General features: G+C 43.3%; 1 protein-coding gene across 1 annotated transcript in view; it reads left to right on the forward strand.

Moving 5' to 3' along the window:
• LOC147689045 (serum paraoxonase/arylesterase 2-like) overlaps positions 1-25,749 on the forward strand; it is an 856,840-nt gene that overhangs the window by 487,302 nt on the left and 343,789 nt on the right. Inside the window, exon 2 of the mRNA XM_086941933.1 lies at positions 2,715-2,832. Within this exon, the coding sequence (XP_086798059.1) occupies positions 2,759-2,832 (74 nt within the window). The 5' untranslated portion in view covers positions 2,715-2,758. The remainder of the gene's footprint in view (positions 1-2,714; positions 2,833-25,749) is intronic.

Genomic DNA, 25,749 nt, shown 5'->3' on the forward strand with positions numbered 1-25,749 from the left:
CGGCAAATTTGTTACAAGAGCCCCAGAGTGGGCTAAAGAGCACAGTTCCTCGCCACAGCTGCACTGCCATAGCAGGCAGCTGCAACGGTGCCCATAATTTATTCTTAGGGCCCCAGTGAGGGACCAGGGGCCCAGTGGTGCCCGTGTAAGCATTGCTGAATTTAGCTGCCCTGTGAGAGCACAGGCAGCTGCAAGTGGGGGCAGATTTTGTTGAGATGCCCCAGTGGGACCCAAGAGGCACCAGGAGTGCCGGACTTTATTTGCGCATTTTTGTCACAGCTGCCCTGCGAGAGCACAGGCAGCTGCAAACTTGGGGGACAGTTTCATTTAGAGTCCCAGAGAGGGGCTCAGGGGGCACCTCGGTGCCGTGCTCATTTTTCACAGCTGCCCAGCAATTAGTGGGCAGCTGCCACGTTTAGGCTTGTGCATCTGCACACTTTACTTTGATGCTTTTGCAGCCAGCCCTGACATTGTTGGACATAGGGCATTGGAGCCCTGTGAAAGGCCAATGGCCTGGGGCCAGTTCCAGGTTGTGTGCCCCCGATTGGGGCACACTGTGTGTATGATGATTATTACTTAATGTGTTTATGCACCATGATTCTTGCCTAATGTGCTTTTACGTAGGAGGTTGGTGCCTAATGTGTGATGCTAATGAGGTTTGGGACCTAATGTAGTTTTATGCCTCAGGTGATTCAGGCTCAAGGTGATTTATGCATCCTCTGTTTTACGTTACAGGATCTCATGCCAAGTTCCTAACTTTACCAGTAGTTGCTGGTTGTGTTCGACATTTACTGCATGTTCTACATCTGCTAGTTCACTGTGGGACGGTTCTGCCAGTGGCCCCATTGGCCCTGTCATGTGTACATAATCCCCTGTAAATACTACCTGGTGCCAGTTGGCACCGTGTACATTGTGTGATTACTATTCTAATGTGTTTCTGATAATACAAAGGCTATTTTTATATAACCTTGTGTGGAGTTTCTTTTGTGGTGTGCCTAGTGTGTTGCTGCTGTGTGGGTGTTGCGCCAACGCTTTATACATTGCCTCCGGGCTAAGCCTGACTGCTCGTACCAAGCTACCAAGGGGGTGAGCAGGGGTTATCTTTGGCGTGTAACTCCCTTGCCCTGACTAGAGTGGTTGTCTCTGCCTGGCTGTGGTGCAATCCTTAGCCAACCAGAGATCCCATTTCTAACACTCACTACCACCATTTGACAATGCCCCCCAAGTCTCCATAACCACGGTCCCTTAATTCATTTAGTTTTATAGCGCCACTCATACCATTGCAGGGGGTCAGAGCACTTTACATCACACATACATTCCACAGTCATACATGTGTAAATCAGTGTATAGGAAATGTTACATATGGCAGAGGCCTACAAGGTGTAGGAGTCACATATCTTCAGTTCGGCTAGGCAGTATAGTTTAAGAGTCCTTGATCTGCAAAAGTACAAATTCAGAATTTAAAGTGTTATACCATTGTTAGGGGTTTTCTTTAATAATAAGAATTGATTTCTACCCAAATTAACACTCTTCACAATATTAGGAAAAGAAAAGACTGGGCAAAAAAACATGTAGGCGTAATATATTCCTTGCAGTTTGCATACAGCTCTTTGAGGATAGTTAATAGCTCACTGTTCTGATATTCAGATGTTAACTTTTAAACTGTAGGTAACAAAAGGATCTCTTTGCCAAAGCGATAACCCATTGACCTATTTATAGTGTATGTAGTTTGTGATCTGAATGGGACACGTCCTTTGCAGCAGGCATATTAACCCTCTGCGCTATGAGTCAAAATGTTCTCTACAAGACAAAGCTCCAGTCTGTCTACAGGAAAAACATTAATCACTGCAGTTATCGTGATCTTTTTATTGATGCTTCAAAATTGCTGGGGCAAGGAACGTGGCATCTGGTGCATCTTAAACAATAAACATGGCGCCCCCACCCCAAGTCAGCGTCCGGCACGGTGGCACCGATCGCACTGCCCTAGAGCCGACCCGGGCTCCGCCGCTGCCTTAGAAGCCTTTGTGATTTGTTTTTGGGGAAGGGTTTTCGGGCTGGGTCAGCCTTAGGTACTCCTCCTCTTCTTGACCTCACCCCGTCCATGGTTGGTCAAGGTGGTGATACAGCTGGTTTCAGAGCCCACCCACCTGTAGCCAAAGACACCTCTTAATTTTCTAGGAGGAGAACGGAACAAGGAATAGCCCCTTTCAGGTGCTTTAGATCGAGACGTCCATTCGTGCTCTTCCGTATTATGTTTAGGACCAGATCCCTGAACCTGAGAAGGTTGTGGGTGCTTGTGGTACAACAGAAAAAACACCACAAGGGAAAACTTAAGCTCCATCCACCGTCGATACATAGTTAGCGCAAGTTTCTACAAAATAATACTTTTACCATTTGAGAGTTTTAGCAAATACATTTTCCCCAGCCCAGCAGGTGAAACATGAACTTAGTTGGACGAGGAGGCAAGCAGCGAACATGTGGCGTGGCAGATTACTTTGCTGGGTTATTTCACCGGCCTCTGTGCCACTCTGAATACAAGACAGACTCTCCAAGCATGTTGGCGCCTTGCCGAGTTTAGACAGGGACGCCACACCTCACCGACCGAGGGCTGGCGGCAGTGGGCCCTCCCTTCCATAGGTACACCGCCTCCCTCGCCTGACTCTCCCGTTCGCTCCTTTTCTGCCCTCTCCCCACATCCTCCTGCTGCTCAGAAGAAGAGATTTGAGCAGAAAACTTTCCACTGGTGAGCGCAGCTGTCATGGGGAAGGTGCTGGCCCTCGCCGTGATCGGCATACTAACCGCCTTGGTAGCGGAAAGGATCGTGCGTCTGAGGTAAGAGACAGGCGTCTCCCAGATATTTCTGTTTGCATCCAGTGGTCTTTCAAGGCGCGGACAGAGCTTCTCCATTCACTAAGCCTTACGCATCAGTCTGTACGTACGACTCTGCGCCTTCATTGAGTGTCACATGCAGGGCACGAGTCCTAAACAAGCATTTGCAATGCAATAGGTCTCGCATTTACGCGAGTTTGAGCTATAGACATTGCAAATAACAATGCCTTTTATTTTTGTTTTCGTTTTTTTAAAAACATAAAGAAAATGCATTGTTATTTGCAATGCAAATAGCTTAACTTCCGTAAATGCGAGAGCGATTGCATGGAAATGCTTGTTCACTTTGTGATCCATCAGGCTTTTTGCGCTCCCTGAAGGATTCAGATTCATGTCTATTACGGGTGGGAGAGATGTATAATTTACTACAATTAGGATGTCTGTCTCGTCTGGCGCCGGTGGGCCTGGGGCTGTTTGGGGAGCAGGGATTATAGATGAAATACTGACAGAGACAGACACGCAAGGGACCTAGGTGAGACTTCGCATATTGGGAGTAAAACCTGACATAGTGCCTAAAGTCTGATAGTGACAAGGCGCTCTATCGTTTCCTCAGCCAGTGAGTGGGATCACGTTCAGAATGGGCTCGTTGGACTGTTATCTGCCTGCCGGGGCACCCGATTTCCATGCCGGACTTTCATTTTCCGAACTATTTCAACCTTGTCCGGTTGGTTAACGAAGCGAATCAAGACTACTATTCCCAGAATGCATTAGGTTGTTGGCTGAAAGAACTGTGCACACTAACAGTCGCTAGTGCTTTGGTTATTTACTGCCAGTCGGCTCACAGAGGCAGTACATGATAAACACACAGTACGATGTCTCTGTAGATCTATGGAAAGGCAAAGATGGGGAGAAATTCGCAGATCATGCAAAAGAAACAACTCAACACATGATTTTATGACAAATACGCAGATTTGTTTACTGTACAGATGTCGCTCACAAATGCTCCGTTGAAGTTAGTTGCCTGCATTAATTAGAATACATTTCACTACTATATTTTTGGTTCAAGTTACTTTGTGCATTGCTTCATACAAGAATGTGTTTTGTAGACAAAAAATATATTCCGTGCCACCACGGTTCTTGTCATTTTGTATCAATATGTCCACAGTTGGGCAATGCAGTGTGTGTACTGCAACTGCTGAGCAGAAATATAAATAACTTTCCCAGCCGGGCTCCCTGTTTTGGGCCCAGTTCAATAGTCTTGCGCTCCTGTACATCTGCCAGCTGTGCGATATCCTGGCACAGTCATCATGCCCAGCACAACAATCATGTCCATTCGTCTCTCATGACCTTGAACATTCCACAGGCTGTGGATAAAGCAGCAAGGGCGGGTGCCCAGCCCGCCCACCTCTAGAGGAGAATCTTTGACTGATTTAGAGAAATGTAGAAAATTATGTCCCACTGTGAGGCGGTAGTTGCTTGATTTTGTGCACACTTGAAGGGCTATGGCAGGTCAGGAGGTGAGATGTGCTCAAGCTTGTCGAGGCTTGCTGATGCATGAATCTTAAGGCGGTTTGTATCGAGTTAAAACAGTTTAATCCCGTTAACTTAGTGATTGTGGTTAAGGTTTTGAATACACTAATATGCCTGTTTATCTTGGGGCTCCATCGTGCTGGGATCTTCTGTGATGTCTTCGCATATAACACAGGTCACTTGCAGACACATTCATCCTAGTTCTTAGCCAACCACGGTACATGGCCACAATCGTCCAACTGAACTAACAAGGGTTATCATTGCCTTGGGCCTAGGCACAACTTCTCTCAGTTACCGAAATTCAATCTAAGTTCGATTTCCAAATTTCTAATGCCATTTTGTTTTCAATAAGCTTAAACTGTTCTGGATTTCAAGGTACCAACCTTCTAATCTCTGAATCCTGTGGCAGATTGTGAACTTCACAATTGCCAAGCACATTGTTTTCCTTTGTCCAGTTGCAGAAAACTTCAGTAACTCCAAGTGCGTTAATGGATTCAGTATACACCAATGTATACGTGCATGCAAAGAAAGAAGACTGTTTCGGAACCCCTGTAATTTAGCCATTCATCTTTTTTTTATAAGTATGCCTTTCATTTTTTTCCTGATATTAATCACTTTTTATTAACATGTTGCAACAATCAGTTTCCACTATTCCTTAATAGCTGTTGTGTTAGATCCTTTAATACTGAGATGTGCTCATTTAAGCATGTGAGCAGAAATCTCAGCATATGAATCTTTTTTAGTTTAAAAGCAATATTATTGAAGTAAAAGAATACATTAACGCAAAAGATGTAATAACAAAGAAAAGAAAAGGATTACATACAATATATACATTTGGAATTAATAAAGAAAAAAGGGTTGAATGAAATACAGTCAGACATATCATATATAAATAAGAGAACAGCATTATCAGGAATATTGGTGTGAAAAGGAAACTTCTATGATATACAAAAGTTCACATTAAAGGATACAATATAGGTTAAACTGTATAATATCAACATGAAGGAAGTCATGGAGGTTTAGGGCCAGATGTAGGTCGGTCGGTAACGGCCGAAAATCGGTATTTTCGGCCGTTACCGACCGGTTTACAAGATTTGGCATGTAGGGGGCAATATTTTACCGAATCGTTAAAATTACTGATTCGGTAATTTTACCGATTCGGTAAAATAAAACATCGGTAAATTTACCGATTTGAAGCCACCCATATGTAGGTGGGACTCTTCAGAGTCCCAGGAGCCTTAACGAATCGGTATTTTACCATCAAAACCAATTTGATGGTAAAATACCGATTCCGGTGTGCATGCACATGTGTGCATGCACACCTATGTCATGTGACAGGCAGACCTGCCCTTAGGGCAGGTATGCCTGCCACATGGCACCTGTGCCTGTTTTGGGGGTGCCAGAGGGTGTCAAAGTGACACCCCCTGCACCCTTGTGAATTCATTAATTACCGATTCGGTAAATACCGAATCGGTAATGCCTAATCATTCCTATGGGCTTCAAAGCCCATAGGAATGAATGGGCATTACCGATTCGGTATTTACCGAATCGGTAATTAATGAATTGTTAAGGATTCGGTAACAAATCCAGAAGTTGGGACCTACATCCCATTTACCGATTTTGAAATACCGAATCGGTATAATTCGGTATTTTAAAATCGGTAAATGGGATTTACCTACATCTGGCCCTTAGTTACTTCTTGTTGTTGAGAAGTTAGAGACAGGAACGCCTGGCACTTGTATCAATGAATAGCGTAACAGCTGACCACAAATCTAAACGCTTTGCTTTCATGTGTAGTGGGTATACAAATGTCGTGTCCAGCAGCCTATGATTGTAACAGACAGCATACCACCATGCTTAATCGGATAATTTAGTGAAGTCTTTCCAGTTTTTGGTCATTTGTTGAAAGGCCACCGCTAAAAGTAAATTTATTATCTTGACATTAGTCACAACTTTCCCAAATAGGGGACAAGCTACCTAAAAAGATATGTAAAGGAGAAAAAAGGTGACTGGAATTAAAAATGAAATTAGTTTGAGACCACACCTTTTCCCAACATTTTAACAAGGGTACATGTGAAAAGCAAATGATAAAGGTTAGCGTGTGTTGCCGAGCAGGACCAACAAATATCCGGAAGATGAGAGTGTCGTGCATTGAGTGTGAGTGGGGAGAGTAATAGTCTATTGTATATAAAGAAGAGTGTCTGTGTGGTATTTACGGCCCTCGAGGATTTCCTAATTTTAAGCTCAGCGTATGAATATTAAGAAGCGATAAGTGCTTGTTTGGAGAATAATAGCATTGTCCATTGATAAGGTTAAAAACATGACTGGGCGTGACTCAGGCTGTATCTAGTGTTTGGAATGTGGAGTCATATGTTTTTGGGATGCTTTTCATAAAGAGTTTGGCCGAATAGACTGGTAAGACATTACTCCGATTCCATCTTGGTCCTTCATGAGCTTGTAATGTGAAACGTGCACCAACTGCCCTGTCCAACACAATCACTCCATAACCAGGAGGCTGTTTTAGAATGGGGAATAATGTGACTTCAAGAAATGGGCAAGAAAATTTCGAAAGAACTGCTTCAAGGAGGGCAGCATTTCGAAAGACAGAAAAACTGGCGACAAAGTTTGTTTGGATACAAAGAGGTGGAAAATGGACTTATGATGTTGCTCTCGTTGACGTTTGATATTGGGTATTGTGCAATGTTGGTCAAGAGGAGATATACTGGTGGGTGTGCCCCTTCTTTCCTGCAGTCTCTGCACCACCTTGCTTCACTCATGTAGCCCCTATATGTCCCTCCACACTTTCTGCAGTATATTGAGGTGTCCTCTACCACTTCTACATCCCTTATATGTGCCCACACCTCCCTATCTATGCAACCTTTCTCTGTGCCCACTCAAACTCTTGTGCATGAGCCATTAGCATATGGCTTGCTGCTTCATAGCCCAAACAGTGTTGCCTCCTATGAAGGAGAGAACCAGTTGGCACCCGCCTCTCAGTCCTGTATTCAATTGGAATCAGGGCACAGGTGCTTTAGCTAATTTGTCAGGGATGGCTCCCCCGTTATGGCTGAAGCGCGTCACCCCACTAGGTGGCAGCAGATTTAAACGTGTGAAAAATAATATGATAATAAACCAAATTTACTATAATTGTATTTTACTTCTTACCTGCAGGCTGTCAGAGAGTGTGTCATAGGGCGGGCCATGCACTCTATGTGCAACAACAGTGGGGCGGAGGGGTGTTGGGCACTACTTAATGTGCATGGCGGTTTGACCGGCTGTCTTAGGCCAGTCAAACCGTCTTGCGCACTTAGCTTTTCCGCACAGCTGTATTGTAAAGCTGGGTGAAGAAAATCTGCAGGCCTCCAGGCACTGTCTGAGCAGCAAACCAGGCCGCTCAGATCAATCCCAACGCTTCTCTTATGCTGGGATTATTATTCCCTTTATAAAAAAAGAGGAAGGAACCCACACTTCATTGTATTTCACACCATTCAATTTTGGATGAAAGGATAAACAAAACTTAATATGTTTATCATGAATGGCTAAATTCTAGACACACTGATATTAAATTTTCCATTGACTGCAGTAATCAAAGAATGAAATTTCTTGACGTGGCAGTCTGCACCCAGGGGGGCAAGTTTACCACTACTCTATTTAAGAAGAAAAACAGATAAAAACACAATCTTACATTATAAGAGTGCACATCCACAGTGTTGAAACAGAACCTCCCATATGGCCAACTACTTAGAATCAGGCGCAATTGCTCTGAACTCGATGAGTTCAATGCACACGCAGACACCTTCTGTGAAGAATTAAGCAAAAGGGGCTACCCTAAAAAACTTCTGAAGCATTCTAAGAAAAGAGCACGCTTCACCCCCAGAGAAGATTTGCTGAAAATAAAAAATAAAAAGGAGTTGGAGAAACTCGTTTGTGTGACTACCTATGGGGTCCACACGAACAAATTTCGACAAATCATACTGCGCAATTGGCACTTGTTGGAGGGAATGGAATTCCCCTTGCAAAAGCCAATTTTTGCAATGAAGAAAAATCCGAGCGTCGGCCAACAGATCATTAGAGCTGATAGCTACATACAAAAACCCAAGAGTGATCTGATAGCCAAATGGAACCTCAAACCCATTACAGGCCACCACAAATGTGGTACTTGTGTGGCCTGCAATAATGTTTTAGAAGGAGATGAATTTTGCCATAATGGCAGGAAATGGAGACACAGTTTACACACAAACTGTAAAAGTAAAAATGTTATCTATGGGATTCTGTGCGCATGTAATAGATTGTACATAGGTAAAACATGTCAGCAAGTAAATGTCAGGATAACACAACATCGTTCACGATTAAAGAAAAAAGTACAAAATGCCCCAATGGTGGAGCATTTTTCGGCTGCCAACCACAAAGAAACAGACTTCACATGGACAGTCCTAGCTGGAATGGACCCACAGCACAGATCGCCTAATGTCGAGAAGGCGCTGTTGCGCAAAGAGGCCTATCTGATACTCCGTTTTGACACCATTAATACTGGCCTCAATTCAATTAGTGAAATTACCAGGCTTTAAAACTGGCTCACAGCCAGTTAGACTTCAGGTCCCACAATGCATCATTATGGGATATCAAGATACCCCAACTGTGATTGGTCAAAAAACAGCGAGCCTCTGAGAGAGGCCGATGGAACTGAATCCCATTCACTCCATGTGATGGAATGAGGAAGTGGAACACGCTGCCAAACTAGAAGGTACGTGCAGACATTTAGACTGCATAATGGAATGTTAATGAACGGTAACGCTTTATTAAACAGCGCCCGTGTCTTTGTAGCAGGGAATCAGGCTGCGATTTATCCATAAACTAGACAGCTCCCGTGTCCTTTTTCATAATCTGGCTTTGAAAAGCGCCGCCGCGCTGTTCCCAAACAAACTAACCGGCAATGCTTTAAGCAACCAGCGCGCGTGTCTTTTGTGACACAATGACTGAAGCCGATGTAAGCGTTCGGCTTTGAATAAACCACAAGCGACGCCGCCCCACTCGTTAGCTCACTGAACGACTGCGTTTTAAATAACTAGCGCTCGTTTTTCTTTAGATAGAATCACGGAATCTGATGGAAGCTTGAAAGGGGAACCGGCCCACTCCGGGATCCTCCGGAAACTAAGGCGGTTTGGAAGCCACTGCGAACTGCCCACCTCCACAACTTTGAATGGCTGAAAAGATTTCCAGTAAGTGACTGTGTGTCCAAGCACATAACACTCTTGGGCTAAGTCAAATCCATTACCTACAAGCAAGTAATACGTTCATTTTACTTGCAGTGATTGTATGTGAAAAACGAGTGGCACAGCATTAAAAACCTATAATTCAAAACAGAAAACCGCAGCGAACAACTGGTTCCCTCCTTGCCTTACATCCAGGTATGAGAAAATTGGTCTTTTTTACCTTCACTTCAATTTGCAAAACAATTTCGGACAACCAGCACCTGACATAAAATCCCGTGTTTTTTTAGAAAGCGCACAGAGTCGACAAATCCATCTAAGTGTTTTGGATGAACTGAACTTACCTCAAGTCCCCAGAGGTATGTTTCATTTTAAAAGCTGTACATATGAGAAGGACGGAGCAGGTTGAGGGGAGCAATTTATAATGAGTGTCCACAATTTGTTTGTGTTTTTACTATTAGGTTATGGAACAGGGGAAAGAATTCATTTGGCCCTGAAGAGAGTTTGCGAAGAAATCCCCCAAACTCGAAACGCGTAGGCGAACAGGATCAAGTCCTAAGTTTTGAAATACAGATAAAATACTTAGGAATTCATAGCCTAAAAACATTTCTACCGAGAGGTTATTTGTTTTCACGCAGACTCAGTGGAAGGCTGCGTTGTGGTCAAATATTGCTTTTGTGATTAAATGTATGTTTGCTTAAATGCTTATATTGAGGTTACTGAAAAATACTTTGACAACTTTCCCTTCTTTTTGAAATGTTATCACTTTTTTTGTAAATTATTTATACTAGTTATATGTCTCCATATTGTTTATGTATTTTGATTCATGTCTTGTGTTGTAAAGATTAGGCATCACAACTTTTTTGGTCAGTACGTAAATAGCAGTGGTATTTCTCTTGACATAAATAATATCCACAAAAAGTTGCTTTTTTCACAAAATTGATGAATAAAACGGCGTAAATAATCGCCTTGATAAACATATTAAGTTTTGTTTATCCTTTCATCCAAAATTGAATGGTGTGAAATACAATGAAGTGTGGGTTCCTTCCTCTTTTTTTTATAAAGTATTTGGGCCCTTACCCCACTTCTGTCCACAAGGGCCAAACTCTTTTTTGAAAGACAGGGATTATTATTCCCAGCACAAGGACAGCATCTGGATTGGCATCTGGGAGCTTGTGCAGCGTGCACGAGAGCTGTAGTCGATGCTTGGGAGAGGAGGAATGCGGTGACAACAGAGGCAGGTAAGTAAAGTTTCATGTTTTAATTATTTTCCTGTCTGTGTGTATGGAAATATTTTTGTATTCTCCCCCCTCCCAGCTGCCCCACCACTTCTGGCCCCGAGAAGCTGCCCCTGTAATTTGTTTAATTAAATACATGAATCATTCTAGTCCTTATTAACAAAAGGAAGGGAAACAGAAATACAAGCAAATCCACACTAGTTTCTGCATTTTTGGGCCACATCAGTGAGGTTTGGCTTGAAGACTCTTGCAGAATGTACTTGGGCCTCACATCTGGGCATATCCTTCCACTTTAGGAAGTCCAAGGACCAGATTTAGATTTTTGTGGATGGGATACTTCATCCTAAACAGGTCTAATATCATGTTCATCCTATTACAGTGCATTAAATCCTTTGACATTTATAATAAAGCGGATGGGATATTCATCACATTCTGGATGGAGAAACCCATCCACCAAACTCCAAACCAGGCTCTCACCAGTACCTCACAGCCAGTCAGACTCCACTTTTCCAACAGGATCAGAACTAAGGCTGATAAACCTGTGTCTGTTTCCTGTCAGGATGGTGGACACAACAAGATAATGGTTTGGATTGTGTCTTGGAATAATCAATTACCAGTGGCTGAGATTAATTCAAGCATTATTTCCATCACTTTCTTGTTTGTTGCAATGGATGCCCAAAGTGTGGCGGGTATACCTAGACATGGGTCCCTGGTTCACTGTGCAACATGATTTAGGGTATCCTTTACTGATGAGGCCTAAGTAACCCAAACTGTCCTGTGTTTGCTTGTGCTCACTTCTGGAGGGGACCTGGCCAAGCAGTTTGGGCTACACTGGTCCTACTGGAACAGGTCTAAGAATGAACCACATATAGATGGTCTCTGACTAGAGTGGCATAGTGGGAGAAAAGTTATAGGCTGGAATGCACCACTAGTGATTGCTAGCGACTGAGGTTAATTTAAGGGTTCCTTCGATCACTTTGTTGTTTGCTCCAACTTAGACTATTGGGCCCTTTACCTACCTCAACTTTTACTACTAGGCTTGGGGCGGGGACAACATACCACTGAAAGCAATCACCTTGTACTGTGATGTGCAAAACATTCCACTGTGACATGTAAAGTGCCAGAATGGCACTGGAATAACAGATGGCACCACTCATTCTTTGGCATCATAGTTATAGTGGATGAGGAATGTTAGAAATCCAGAGCTTGTGCAGTACGCTTTGTACATGGTAGAATCAAATATTCGTTGCCATTGTGCAAATTGTGTATCATTCCTAAAATGTTTCTTGTGTGCTCATATATAGTATTCTGGTCAAATGTTTTAAAAACCTGTCCAAGTCTTTGCGCATTCCTTGCATCTTGCAGGGTACATGTTTAATGAAGTAATTGTGTTGTCCTCATTTCGCCCCCACATTTCGCCCATTTTGGCTCTGATTGCAAAACCACGTCTTAGATAAACAACACCTCTGAAGCAAAGGTTGTGTAAACTAACAGCAAGAGACGAGTTAGTTGACATCTCCTAAGCCATTATTGACTTTGTTGAGGAAACATATCAAACTGAATGTTGCAATGAGCCTGAAAGCAAAATGTGTTGTATTTATTTCACTGTTGTGAGTTCAGAGCGCCCACTACAGGTAACATAGCTCAAGTGTAAACATTTCTTACCAGCAAAGGAAAGGTGGATAGAGACTCCCTAAAATTCATGAGCATTCAGCAATATTCTTCAGGCCATGTTACTGTCAATTACAGGCTCACAGGCCAAGATGTGCACCACCAGCAGCAGTGTATGTGTTTAAGAGCATCTCAAGTGTCCTGCAAGATAACACTTTCTAAACAGTACCCTAGTTTCTTTGGCATATTGTTGACCATTATGATGCAGATACCAATTTTGCTTCTCATGTTTATTCCAGATCAGCTCAGCTAATGGTCCCCAAGGCCCCTGGTCAGGTATAGCCCTACATATTAGACTCACAGTTCCACTGCGTGGTGTCAGGACACTGATCCTGCTCTTACTCACAGACTTTATTCTCCGAGAAGGCTAATACGAGCCATGATTAAAGACACAGGGGGTAGGGGATTAAGAAAGGGACACTCATGCTCTGTAGCTTCCTCAATTATATCTGGTATAGATTCTTCTTCTTCCATCCTGCAGTTTAAAAATGTCTGGATAGTAGAAGAAGTAAATAAAGTGCAACATTAACTCAACAGCCTTACAGGATAAGCTACCCTTAGACTATTGCATTATGCTTTTAGACTCGGTCAGCCCTTTACAACTGCATGTGCTTTATGCATATTAAGCGATTCTACTGTACTACACAACACTATAGTTAAAATAGATTTAATACCCTTCTATAGAATCAGTGTAACATGCATGCAATATATATATATATATATATATATATATATATATATATATATATATATATATATATATATCTATATATATATCCAAAGAAAACGAAGTTCGTCTTGCGCTCTCAGGCAATCAGACAAGGGAATCCAAAGTGTAATATAAGCAGTTTATTACACAACGCGTTTCAGCATAGAAGCCTTGTTCACGTGTAACACAACACAAGTGACTCCGGTATTTAAACAACATTTCAGCGTCATCAATTACCATCAACATAAGCGTAGGACTAGTAAACAGAATGTGTGAAAGAATGGCAGACATGTTGGAAAGGTGACATCAACATCATTGCGCTCTCAACAGACTTCATATGTACAATAAAGTTACTGTGCCGCAAAATAAATGTATAATACATAACGTAAACTAAAATTACTGTTAGGTAATTTATCCTGACTGGCTCTTAGTTCTACGCTTAGCGCTCAGCATAGAAGTTTTAGAAATCAAAACGAATGGTGGACATATTCGAATGGTAGCCTCTCCGCTGTATAGCTTAGGACAATAATGTGCTAAGTATATTCAATTGTATGTGTACTGCAGAATCAAAGTAACACATGAATGTGATCCACATTAGATCAATATTAGTCCTGGTCAGTTGCTCATTTAGCTGGAAGACATTGGTTCGGGCAACAATTTTAACCATTATCGATAATACAAGGTAGGATGTGGATTCCTCTGATCCAAGTGTTACTGAAAGCTCCCACAGCTGTGCGCTGCTGTCAATATTCTAATCAAAAGAGGGGAGGTGGAAAACGGATCCATTCATTTTCCAGGTAGATATCAACTAATCAAAGGGGAAGGATCACTTGTCCTGCTCAACCTTGAGTGTACAGGACTAGCAAGGGGTGTCCCAGTAAAAAGACCCTCATGCACGTGATGGGTAAGGTGGGTTTCAGAGCGGTATATCTTGGTTCTCCGCTTTTATGTCACGTGAGTGCATAATCATAAGGTCTAGTTTCGTTATGCAGCCTCCACCCGGAGGTATTGTACCCAAGGTTGGTGCCGTAGTGAGCCAGAAATAAAACTTGGTTAAAAAACCAAAAACTCAGCAAAAGGAAATGTTATTCAGTCTGGTTTATGGTCTGGTAAACTCTCTAGTAGTGCAGCTTGTTAACTTGATGATGAGTTATAGTTGCACTTAGAGTCATAAAAATAGAAAAAAGGGGGGGGGAAGTGGTTACAAATAGGTCGACATGTTTCTGCCTTGGCTGCCTGGGTGCTAGGACTTACGGGCATTCATCAGGACCAATAGTGAGTGGAGTGAAGGATTAAGTAGTTAAAGTGCTCAAAGGTGTAAAAAGGACCTTAACGAGTGTCCCCCAATCCCCCTTTCCCTGTATGAGTGTTGCAAACTTTTGTTTACTCGTTACAGGTACCATAAGACCTCCAAACATAGGAACAGGTCAATAACCTTTTTCCTTTTTACACCTTTGAGCACTTTAACTACTTAATCCTTCACTCCACTCACTATTGGTCCTGATGAATGCCCATAAGTCCTAGCACCCAGGCAGCCAAGGCAGAAACATGTCGACCTATTTGTAACCACTTCCCCCCCCCCTTTTTTCTATTTTTATGACTCTAAGTGCAACTATAACTCATCATCAAGTTAACAAGCTGCACTACTAGAGAGTTTACCAGACCATAAACCAGACTGAATAAAATTTCCTTTTGCTGAGTTTTTGGTTTTTTAACCAAGTTTTATTTCAGGCTCACTACTGCACCAACCTTGGGTACAATACCTCCGGGTGGAGGCTACATAACGAAACTAGACCTTATGATTATGCACTCACGTGACATAAAAGCGGAGAACCAAGATATACCGCTCTGAAACCCACCTTACCCATCACGTGCATGAGGGTCTTTTCACTGGGACACCCCTTGCTAGTCCTGTACACTCAAGGTTGAGCAGGACAAGTGATCCTTCCCCTTTGATTAGTTGATGATATAAAATAAACAATGACATATAGGGTAATCCACTTAATGCCTTAGTAAAACGGAGCAAGGGTTATGTTAATTAAACCAGGTGAAGGCTCCAACCCAAATAAGGTATAGTAACAGTGGGCTAAGTACATCATCCTAAAAAAGGCCAATTGATAGCCCGTAATAGTCAGGTGTCATTGTCTATAGTGAGGCGTTACCTGATCGGTGAACTATAGTTCTTACTTATGCATGATGGGAAAAAAACAAGTGTTGGCGCTGACTACCCGGAGAGTGATACTGCAGCAAGTCGTGAGTCCCAAAGTGCAAACAGTGATTCCTGGAGTGCAAAGGATAGGTAAGCCTGTGCTGGTGAATTCAGTGATAGGCCCCTCCTTTCCTCCTGTGGAACAAAACAACATAAACAGATATATGTAAAATGACTGTAAAATAATTTATCTTAGACAGAAGAAGAGTCATGGCATGAGTTATAGTTAGCAGCTTAAAAGGGTTAAAGCACAACAATCAACAGTGAGCGAAAGGTAAAGTATCTATTCTCTCAAATGGCTTGCCAATTCCTCATCCATATTAAGCCCTCCCGGGACCTTAGTCTGGAACTCTATTATGAGCCTGGATTCACGCTGTCTCAGGCTCAAAACCCTGTCCCCACCCCTCGGGTTTCTGGGGACATGTTCCAATATAAAGAAGTTAGAGTCAGCAATATTGGAGAAATGTTGTTCCTCGAAGTGGCGTGCAACTGGATATTTGGGATCGTGATTGACAATGGCCCTCTGATGTTCAAGTATCCTCTTTTTGGCAGCACAACTAGTACTACCAATATACCATAGTTTGCAAGTACATTCGATGCCATAGATCACAAAAGTAGTACTACATGTGAGGAATTGAGTCAATTTTTTGGTGATGCCACCATATTCGACAGAACCCCTGTACCTGCTATGTTTGCAGGCCTTGCAGTGGCCACAGGGGTAAAAGTCTACTAGGCCATGTTCTGAGATTTTAGGGTATAAAGTGATGTCATTTCTAACTACTAAGTCTCTTATGTTTCTATTCCTCTTGTAAGTAATCAAGGGCCGATCGGGTATACTTTTGCCTAGGATGGTGTCAGTTTTTAGAATCCCCCAATTTTTTACGAGAATCTTTTTGACTCTGTCTGTTTCAGAGTTGAAAGTTAGTATGAGTCTGGTAGACTCATCATTCTCACTGGTATCTGTGATAGGTTGTTGCTCAAGAGTACGTGATCTTTCTATGTCATTAGCTCTCTCTTTCGCTTTCTTGAGGACCCAGCCAGGGTACCCTCTATTTTCAAATCTGCTCATTATGATGTCCTGCTCTCTCAGGTATGCTTCAGTTGTATTGCAGTTTCTCTTTGCCCTCAGCAGCTCCCCGTAGGGAATACTCCATTTGAGTGCCTCCGGGTGGCTGCTGTGGGCGTGGAGAACAGTGTTACCTGCGGTAGCTTTGCGGTACAAGGAAGTACAGATCTTCTGGTTTTTGATTTCCAATAGTACATCCAAGAATTCTGTTTGGACATTACTGATGTTACCTGACAGGACAATGTTATACTTATTTCAGTTTAACTTGGTGATAAAGTTTTCTGCGTCAGTTATCAATCCCTTCCATATGATGAAAAGCTCATCAATGTAGCGAAGCCACACGATGACCTTCTCAAAGTCCCCCGATAAGGTGGCACTACTGCGGATTTCTTGCTCCCAGAATCCCATAAACAGGTTCGCAAAGCTTGGGGCAAAAGAAGACCCCATTGCAGTACCGGTGATTTGCCTGTAGAGGGCGCCATTGAAGGAAAAAATGTTGTTAGTTAAGCAAAATTGCATCATTTCCATTATCATTTTAGAGTGTTCACGATAGCATAATGGTCTATAGCTTAAATAGTGATCACATGCCTGTAAACCATGTTGGTGATTGATTATCGTATACAATGAATGCACATCTAAAACAATAAACATGAAATCAGAGTCCCAAGCTATGTTCTCAATCTGACACAAAAAATCCTTAGTATCTCTAATGTAACTAGGTAGAGTAGTTACGAAGTCTCGGAGAAAATGGTCCACATACTTGGAGATATTTTCGCTAATGCTGCCAATGGAGGACACTATAGGCCTTCCGGGAGGATTGGTGGCATGTTTATGCAGCTTAGGTAGCAGGTATAAGATAGGGAGTTTCAGAAAGTCTCTTTTCAAATAGCGATATTCCTCCCAAACAAGGAGCCCCTTGTCTTTCCATGTTTCTAGTCGTTCCCAAACGTTTGTGATGCTTTGGTTATATACATCAGTACTAACAGGTATATAAAAGTTAGTGTCATTGAGTTGTTTGTGAACTTTTATATACCTGTTAGTACTGATGTATATAACCAAAGCATCACAAATGTTTGGGAACGACTAGAAACATGGAAAGACAAGGGTCTCCTTGTTTGGGAGGAATATCGCTATTTGAAAAGAGACTTTCCGAAACTCCCTATCTTATACCTGCTACCTAAGCTGCATAAACATGCCACCAATCCTCCCGGAAGGCCTATAGTGTCCTCCATTGGCAGCATTAGCGAAAATATCTCCAAGTATGTGGACCATTTTCTCCGAGACTTCGTAAATACTCTACCTAGTTACATTAGAGATACTAAGGATTTTTTGTGTCAGATTGAGAACATAGCTTGGGTCTCTGATTTCATGTTTATTGTTTTAGATGTGCATTCATTGTATACGATAATCAATCACCAACATGGTTTACAGGCATGTGATCACTATTTAAGCTATAGACCATTATGTTATCGTGAACACTCTAAAATGATAATGGAAATGATGCAATTTTGCTTAACTAACAACATTTTTTCCTTCAATGGCGCCCTCAACAGGCAAATCACCGGTACTGCAATGGGGTCTTCTTTTGCCCCAAGCTTTGCGAACCTGTTTATGGGATTCTGGGAGCAGGAAATCCGCAGTAGTGCCACCTTATCGGGGGACTTTGAGAAGGTCATCGTGTGGCTTCGCTACATTGATGACCTTTTCATCATATGGAAGGGATCGAAAACTGACGCAGAAAACTTTATCACCAAGTTAAACTGAAATAAGTATAACATTGTCCTGTCAGGTAACCTCAGTAATGTCCAAACGGAATTCTTGGATGTACTATTGGAAATCAAAAACCAGAAGATCTGTACTTCCTTGTACCGCAAAGCTACCGCAGGTAACAGTGTTCTCCACGCCCACAGCAGCCACCCGGAGGCACTCAAATGGAGTATTCCCTACGGGGAGCTGCTGAGGGCAAAGAGAAACTGCAATACAACTGAAGCATACCTGAGAGAGCAGGACATCATAATGAGTAGATTTGAAAATAGAGGGTACCCTGGCTGGGTCCTCAAGAAAGCGAAAGAGAGAGCTAATGACATAGAAAGATCACGTACTCTTGAGCAACAACCTATCACAGATACCAGTGAGAATGATGAGTCTACCAGACTCATACTAACTTTCAACTCTGAAACAGACAGAGTCAAAAAGATTCTCGTAAAAGATTGGGGGATTCTAAAAACTGACACCATGTTAGGCAAAAGTATACCCGATCGGCCCTTGATTACTTACAAGAGGAATAGAAACATAAGAGACTTAGTAGTTAGAAATGACATCACTCTATACCCTAAAATCTCGGAACATGGCCTAGTAGGCTTTTACCCCTGTGGCCACTGCAAGGCCTGCAAACATAGCAGGTACAGGGGTTCTGTCGAATATGGTGGCATCACCAAAAAATTGACTCAATTCCTCACATGTAGTACTACTTTTGTGATCTATGGTATCGAATGGACTTGCAAACTATGGTATATTGGTAGTACTAGTTGTGCTGCCAAAAAGAGGATACTTGAACATCAGAGGGCCATTGTCAATCACGATCCCAAATATCCAGTTGCACGCCACTTCGAGGAACAACATTTCTCCAATATTGCTGACTCTAACTTCTTTATATTGGAACATGTCCCCAGAAACCCGAGGGGTGGGGACAGGGTTTTGAGCCTGAGACAGCGTGAATCCAGGCTCATAATAGAGTTCCAGACTAAGGTCCCGGGAGGGCTTAATATGGATGAGGAATTGGCAAGCCATTTGAGAGAATAGATACTTTACCTTTCGCTCACTGTTGATTGTTGTGCTTTAACCCTTTTAAGCTGCTAACTATAACTCATGCCATGACTCTTCTTCTGTCTAAGATAAATTATTTTACAGTCATTTTACATATATCTGTTTATGTTGTTTTGTTCCACAGTAGGAAAGGAGGGGCCTATCACTGAATTCACCAGCACAGGCTTACCTATCCTTTGCACTCCAGGAATCACTGTTTGTACTTTGGGACTCACGACTTGCTGCAATATCACTCTCCGGGTAGTCAGCGCCAACACTTGTTTTTTCCCATCATGCATAAGTAAGAACTATAGTTCACCGATCAGGTAACGCCTCACTATAGACAATGACACCTGACTATTACGGGCTATCAATTGGCCTTTTTTAGGATGATGTACTTAGCCCACTGTTACTATACCTTATTTGGGTTGGAGCCTTCACCTGGTTTAATTAACATAACCCTTGCTCCGTTTTACTAAGACATTAAGTGGATTACCCTATATGTCATTGTTTATTTTATATCATCATCATGTATTTTACTGTGATTGATTACGGATTTACTGTGGATCCACTTTGTGATCCTACCTTGTATTATCGATAATGGTTAAAATTGTTGCCCGAACCAATGTCTTCCAGCTAAATCAGCAACTGACCAGGACTAATATTGATCTAATGTGGATCACATTCATGTGTTACTTTGATTCTGCAGTACACATACAATTGAATATATTTAGCACATTATTGTCCTAAGCTATACAGCGGAGAGGCTACCATTCGAATATGTCCACCATTCGTTTTGATTTCTAAAACTTCTATGCTGAGCGCTAAGCGTAGAACTAAGAGCCAGTCAGGATAAATGACCTAACAGTAATTTTAGTTTACGTTATGTATTATACATTTATTTTGCGGCACAGTAACTTTATTGTACATATGAAGTCTGTTGAGAGCGCAATGATGTTGATGTCACCTTTCCAACATGTCTGCCATTCTTTCACACATTCTGTTTACTAATCCTACGCTTATGTTGATGGTAATTGACGACGCTGAAATGTTGTTTAAATACCGGAGTCACTTGTGTTGTGTTACACGTGAACAAGGCTTCTATGCTGAAACGCGTTGTGTAATAAACTGCTTATATTACACTTTGGATTCCCTTGTCTGATTGCCTGAGAGCGCAAGACGAACTTCGTTTTCTTTGGATATTGACTAACCGGATTGCTTCGCCGGTATCTGCGCCAACTCCCATGGGTCCCAGCACTCCGGAAGAAGCGTTTCTCTTATATATATATATATATATATATATATATATATATATATATATATATATATATATATATATATATATATATATATATATATATATATATAAATTAATAGTAATGGGTAGGAGCTTGTTTCTATTAAAAAACACATTTTTTATTTTGCTAATATCTTTGGCGCTGTTTTACAAATCTAATGGGGCGTTCCAGTCAGCTCCTGTCTTTAAAGTGTCGGAGTGAATCGTCAAGTGGGGACCAAGAAAAAAGGGGGGTCCCTAAAAAACTTTTCACCATAGGACACTTTAGACAAGGCTGCAGCCCGAACTGCTGAATGGATATACACCAAATATGGCAAAAGGTTAGCTTTTGGTTTAGAACGCAACCTTTCTGTTAAATGGTGTGAATCCATTCAGTAGTTCCTGAGAAATTCATATATTTTGAAATATTAGTAACTGGTGACTGCGATGGATCCGCAAACCCTCCGATCTTGAGCTTGACTCTGATTGGCTGCCAACACTTCAAACTCGGAAGTGTTGACAGCCATCTTGTGTCTTGGTTGAACTGAGTCACAAGATAAATGGTAAAAAAACAAGGAAAGGTGGCCGGGTAGGAACACCTTGACCCCCTAGGCTTGCTCAGGGGGTCCCACAGATACCTCGAGGACCCCAAAAAGTTTTTTAGAAAAACATTTTAGGTGGGAATCGCGTAGGGTCTGCAAATGCTACCTAAATTATGTTTTAAAAATGAAGGGCGGTCTCCCGTGCTTCGTTTAATTTAGCACCCGGGTGGGCCAGCTCCTGGGGCAATGCCAAAATATGATGCAGGGGCCCTCTGGGGCCCCCACAACCCGGAGACCGCTACCTCCCGGGGAATTTCTTATGATATGCAAGGGGCAAGCAGCCCCTCTGTAGCCCCGGTACAACCACCTCCCCTGGACTTTTCATTTAAAATAAAATGTGTGGAGGGGGCTCCTGCCTGCCCACACGCTGCCTCAGGGACTGCCACCTCCCCGGGCTTTTGTGATAAAGTGCTGGGGCCATGTGCCCCCCGCAGCCAAGGGGACCACCACCTCCCTGGGGCTATGTGCACAATTAAAGTGTGGGGGGTTCAAGCCCCCCACACTGCTGTGGGGACCATCACATCCCCAGGGCAAAGCTGCATTAAGTGCTGGGGTCCAATGCAGACCCCGCCCCCGGGTAGCACCACCTCCCTGGAGCAGCAAACAGATGAGAAGGGGGACAGCGCGGTTGCCCTCCAGGAGCTCTGTATGGCCCTGGGCACCACAACACCCCAGGTCCGGCTCCAGCAATGTCCTAGGGTGCCCACCCCTGAAACATTGCAGTTTGCTATGGCAGGGCAGGAACATTGTTCCCGCCCTGTCATAGCAAACCTCTGTTTCACTGCATGGAAGTGAGAGCAGGAAAACTGCTCTCGCTTCCATGAAGGAAAGCAGAATTGTTTTTGGCGAAAGGGAGCTGCATGTTAGCAACTCCCTTTGCCCAAAATCAATGCCGGCTCCCGCAGGAGGCAGGGAGCCGGCAGGGACCACAGGGCCCTTAAGGCTCCTCCCTCGGTCCCCAATGTCATGGCCATGCCCCGCAGGATGAGTTCCCCAGGGACAAAAAGGGCCCAGGAGGGGGGCCATGCAGCCCCCTGCTTTAGAAAACACATTTTTAAATGGCCAAGTCCCAGGGGATGTGGTCCCTGGGCCAAAAATTGCCTGGTTTTAAAAGGAATGGGCAAGCCCTGGGGGATGGGGTCCCCAAGGTGAAATCAGCCTTGGCAGGGGGGCAGTATCCCCTTTAAAATAAAAGCAAAAAACGAAGACCAAGCCCTGGGGAATGGGGTTCCCAGGCTCGTAATCGGCCTCAGGAGGGTGGCCTTTTCATAATTTTTTTTTTTTAAATGGTTCAGGCCTCGGCGGATGGGGTCACCAGGGCCCAAAAGGCTAAAGGGAAGGGGTCCACACAGCCACCCTTCTTAAAATAAAAAGAAACCAGAAACTCACCGGAGGCCCCGCCCCCTCCCTGCACAACTCTGCAAACCCGCCTCCTGGTGAGCTCTCGGTTGGGGGATTAAATCCCCTTCGACCCTAAGGGTCGTTGTGGGCCAACTAGCCCACCAGGTACCTCCAGTGAGCCCCACACAGTGGGATCACTGAGAGGTGGTCCGAGGCCACAGCCGTTTTTACAACACTTAGCAAACGCTACTCTTGGTGCACTGCTGGTGGGGCGATGAGGGACCCTTGTGTCCTGAGGAATCCAGGACCAAAGTGGACTTCATCACCCAAGCAGCAGTGCAGCAGGAGGTGCGTTTGCAGAGTGTTGTGAATAGGGGTCGTGGCCTCCGACCTCTCTCAGCAATCCAGCTCTGTGGGGCTTTCCAGAGGTAATGGGAGGGCTAGTTGTCCCCCAGGGACCCTCAGGAGGCAAGGAGACTTCATCTCCAAATCAATAGCGCTCCAGGAAGCCCGTTTGCAGACTGGTGGAGAAATGGGGGAGGTCTCTGTCCACCTCTCAGCAATACCATTGTGTGGGGCTTACTGGAAGTAACAGGTGGACTAGTTGGCCGCTAAGGACCCACAGCAACAAGGGGGGCTTGAATGCCATGAACAAGAGTGCCTGGGAGCGCGATTGCAGAGAGGTGGGCAAAGGCGGCGTGGCCTGCTATGAGAACGTAGCAATCCTGCAGTGTGGGACTTACTAGAAGTAATAGGAAGTGTAGTTGGCCCCTGTGAGAACGTGCCCTCTTGCTGCATGGCCCTCCCCCTCCCAGCTGCCCCACCACTTCAGACCCGAGAAGCTGCCAGTGTAATTTGTGTAATTAAATACAGGAATCATTCTAGTCAACAAAAGGAAGGAACACAGAAATACAAGTCATTCCACACCAGTTTCTGCATTCTTGGGCAACATCAGTGAGGTTTAGCATAAAGCCTCTTGCAGAATGTACTTGGGCCCCACATCTGGGCATATCCTTCCACCTTAGGAAGTCCAAGGACCCGATATAGAGTTTTGCGGAGGGGTACTTCATCTTAAACAGGTATAATATCATGTTCATCCTATTACAAGTGCATTAAATGCTATGACATTTATAATAAGGCAGATGGGATATTCATCACGTTCGGGATGGAGAAACCCATCCACCAAACTCCAAATCAAGTTCTCACCTGTACCTTACAGCCAGTCAGACTCCACTGTTTCAAGTGGATCAGAACTATGGCTGATTAACATGTGTCTGGTTCCTGTCAGGAATGGTGTGGTGAACAAAAAACAAGACAATGGATTGGATTGTGTCCCAGAATAATCACCAGTGGCTGAGATTAATTCAGCATTATTTCCATCACTTTCTTGTCTGTTGCAATGGATGCCCTAAGTGTGGCGGGTATACCCAGACATGGGTCCCTGGTTTACTGTGCCACAGGATTTAAGGTATCCCTCACTGAAGAGGCCTAAGTAACCAAAACTGTCCTGTGTTTGGTTGTGCTCACTTCTGGAGGGAACCTGGCCAAGCAGTTTGGGCTGCACTGGTCCTATTTCAACAGGTCTAAGAATGAATCACATATAGATGGTCTCTGTCTATAGTGGCATAGTGGGTGAAAAGTTATAGGCTGGAATGCACCACTAGTGATTGCTAGTGGCTGAGATTAATTTAAGGGTTCCTTCGATCACTTTGTTGTTTGCTCCAACCTAGACTATTGGGTCCTTTGCCTACCTCCACTTTTACTACTAGGATGGGGGCGGGGGTTAAGATGCCACTGCAAGCAATCACCTTGTAGTGTGATGTGCAAAACATTCCACTGTGACATGTAAAGTACCAGAATGGCACTGGAAAAACACATGGCACCACTCATTTTTTGTCATCACAGTTATAGTGATGAGGAATGTTAGAAATCCAGATTTTTTGTTTTATGCTTTGTACATGGTAGAATCAAATATTCTTTGCCATTGTGCAAATTGTGTTTTATTCCTAAAATGTTTCTTGTGTGCTCATATATAGTATTCTGGTTAAATGTTTTAAAAACCTGTCTAAGTCTTTGCGCATTCCTTGCATCTTGCAGGGTACATGTTTAATGAAGTAATTGTGTTGTCCTCATTTCGCCCCCACATTTCGCCCATTTTGGCTCTGATTGCCAAACCATGTCTTAGATAAACAACACCTCTGAAGCAAAGGTTGTGTAAACTAACAGCAAGAGACGAGTTAGTTGACATCTTCCAAGCCATTATTGACTTAGTTGAGGAAACATATCAAACTGAATGTTGCAATGAGCCTGAAAGCAAAATGTTTTGTATATATTTCACTGTTGTGAGTTCAGAGAGACCACTTCAGGTAAAATAGCTCAAGTGTGAACATTTCTTACAGGCAAAAGAAAGGTGGATAGAGACTCCCTAAAATTCATGAGCATTCAGCAATATTCTTCGGGCCATGTTCCTGTCAATTACAGGCTCACAGGCCAAGATGTGCACCACCAGCAGCAGTGTATGTGTTTAAGAGCACCTCAAGTGTCCTGCAAGATAACACTTTTTAAACAGTTCCCAAGTTTCTTTGACATATTAGTGACCTTTATGATGCAGACACCAATTTTGCTTCTTATGTTTATTTCAGATCAGCTCAGCTGATGGTCCTCGAGGCCCCTTGTCTGGTTCTGCCCTACATATCAGACTCATAGTTCCACTGCGGGGTGTCAGGATGCTGATCCTGCTCCATCTCACACACTGTGTTCCCCAAGAAGGCTAATACGAGCCATGATTAAAGACACTGGGGAAAGGGGACTAAGAAAGAGACACTCATGCTTTGTAGCACCATCATCCATATATGGTATGGATTCTTCTTCTTCTATCCTGCGGTTTAAAAATGTCTGGATAGTAGAAGAAGTAAATAAAGGGCAACATTAACTCAACAGCCTTACAGGGTAAGCTACCCTTAGAATATTGCATTATGCTTTTAGACTTGGCCACCCCTTTACAACTACATGTGCTTTATGCATATTAATTGATTCTACTGTACTACACAACACTATCATTAAAATGGATTTTAAACCCTTCTGTGGAATCCGTGTAATATGCATGCAATATGTATATACATATATATACATTAAACAAATCCTCGCCAAACGCCAACGCACTTCCAACCCGTCACTGGTTGCAAAAAATGACGATGAGCAAAACCCGTTTCTGGTGCCAGATATTCAGTGCTTTATTCGTGCAATAAATCACCCAGCATGTCCGC

The sequence above is a fragment of the Lissotriton vulgaris genome, chromosome 10, assembly GCF_964263255.1.
Source record: "Lissotriton vulgaris chromosome 10, aLisVul1.2, whole genome shotgun sequence".
Lineage (NCBI taxonomy): Eukaryota > Metazoa > Chordata > Amphibia > Caudata > Salamandridae > Lissotriton > Lissotriton vulgaris.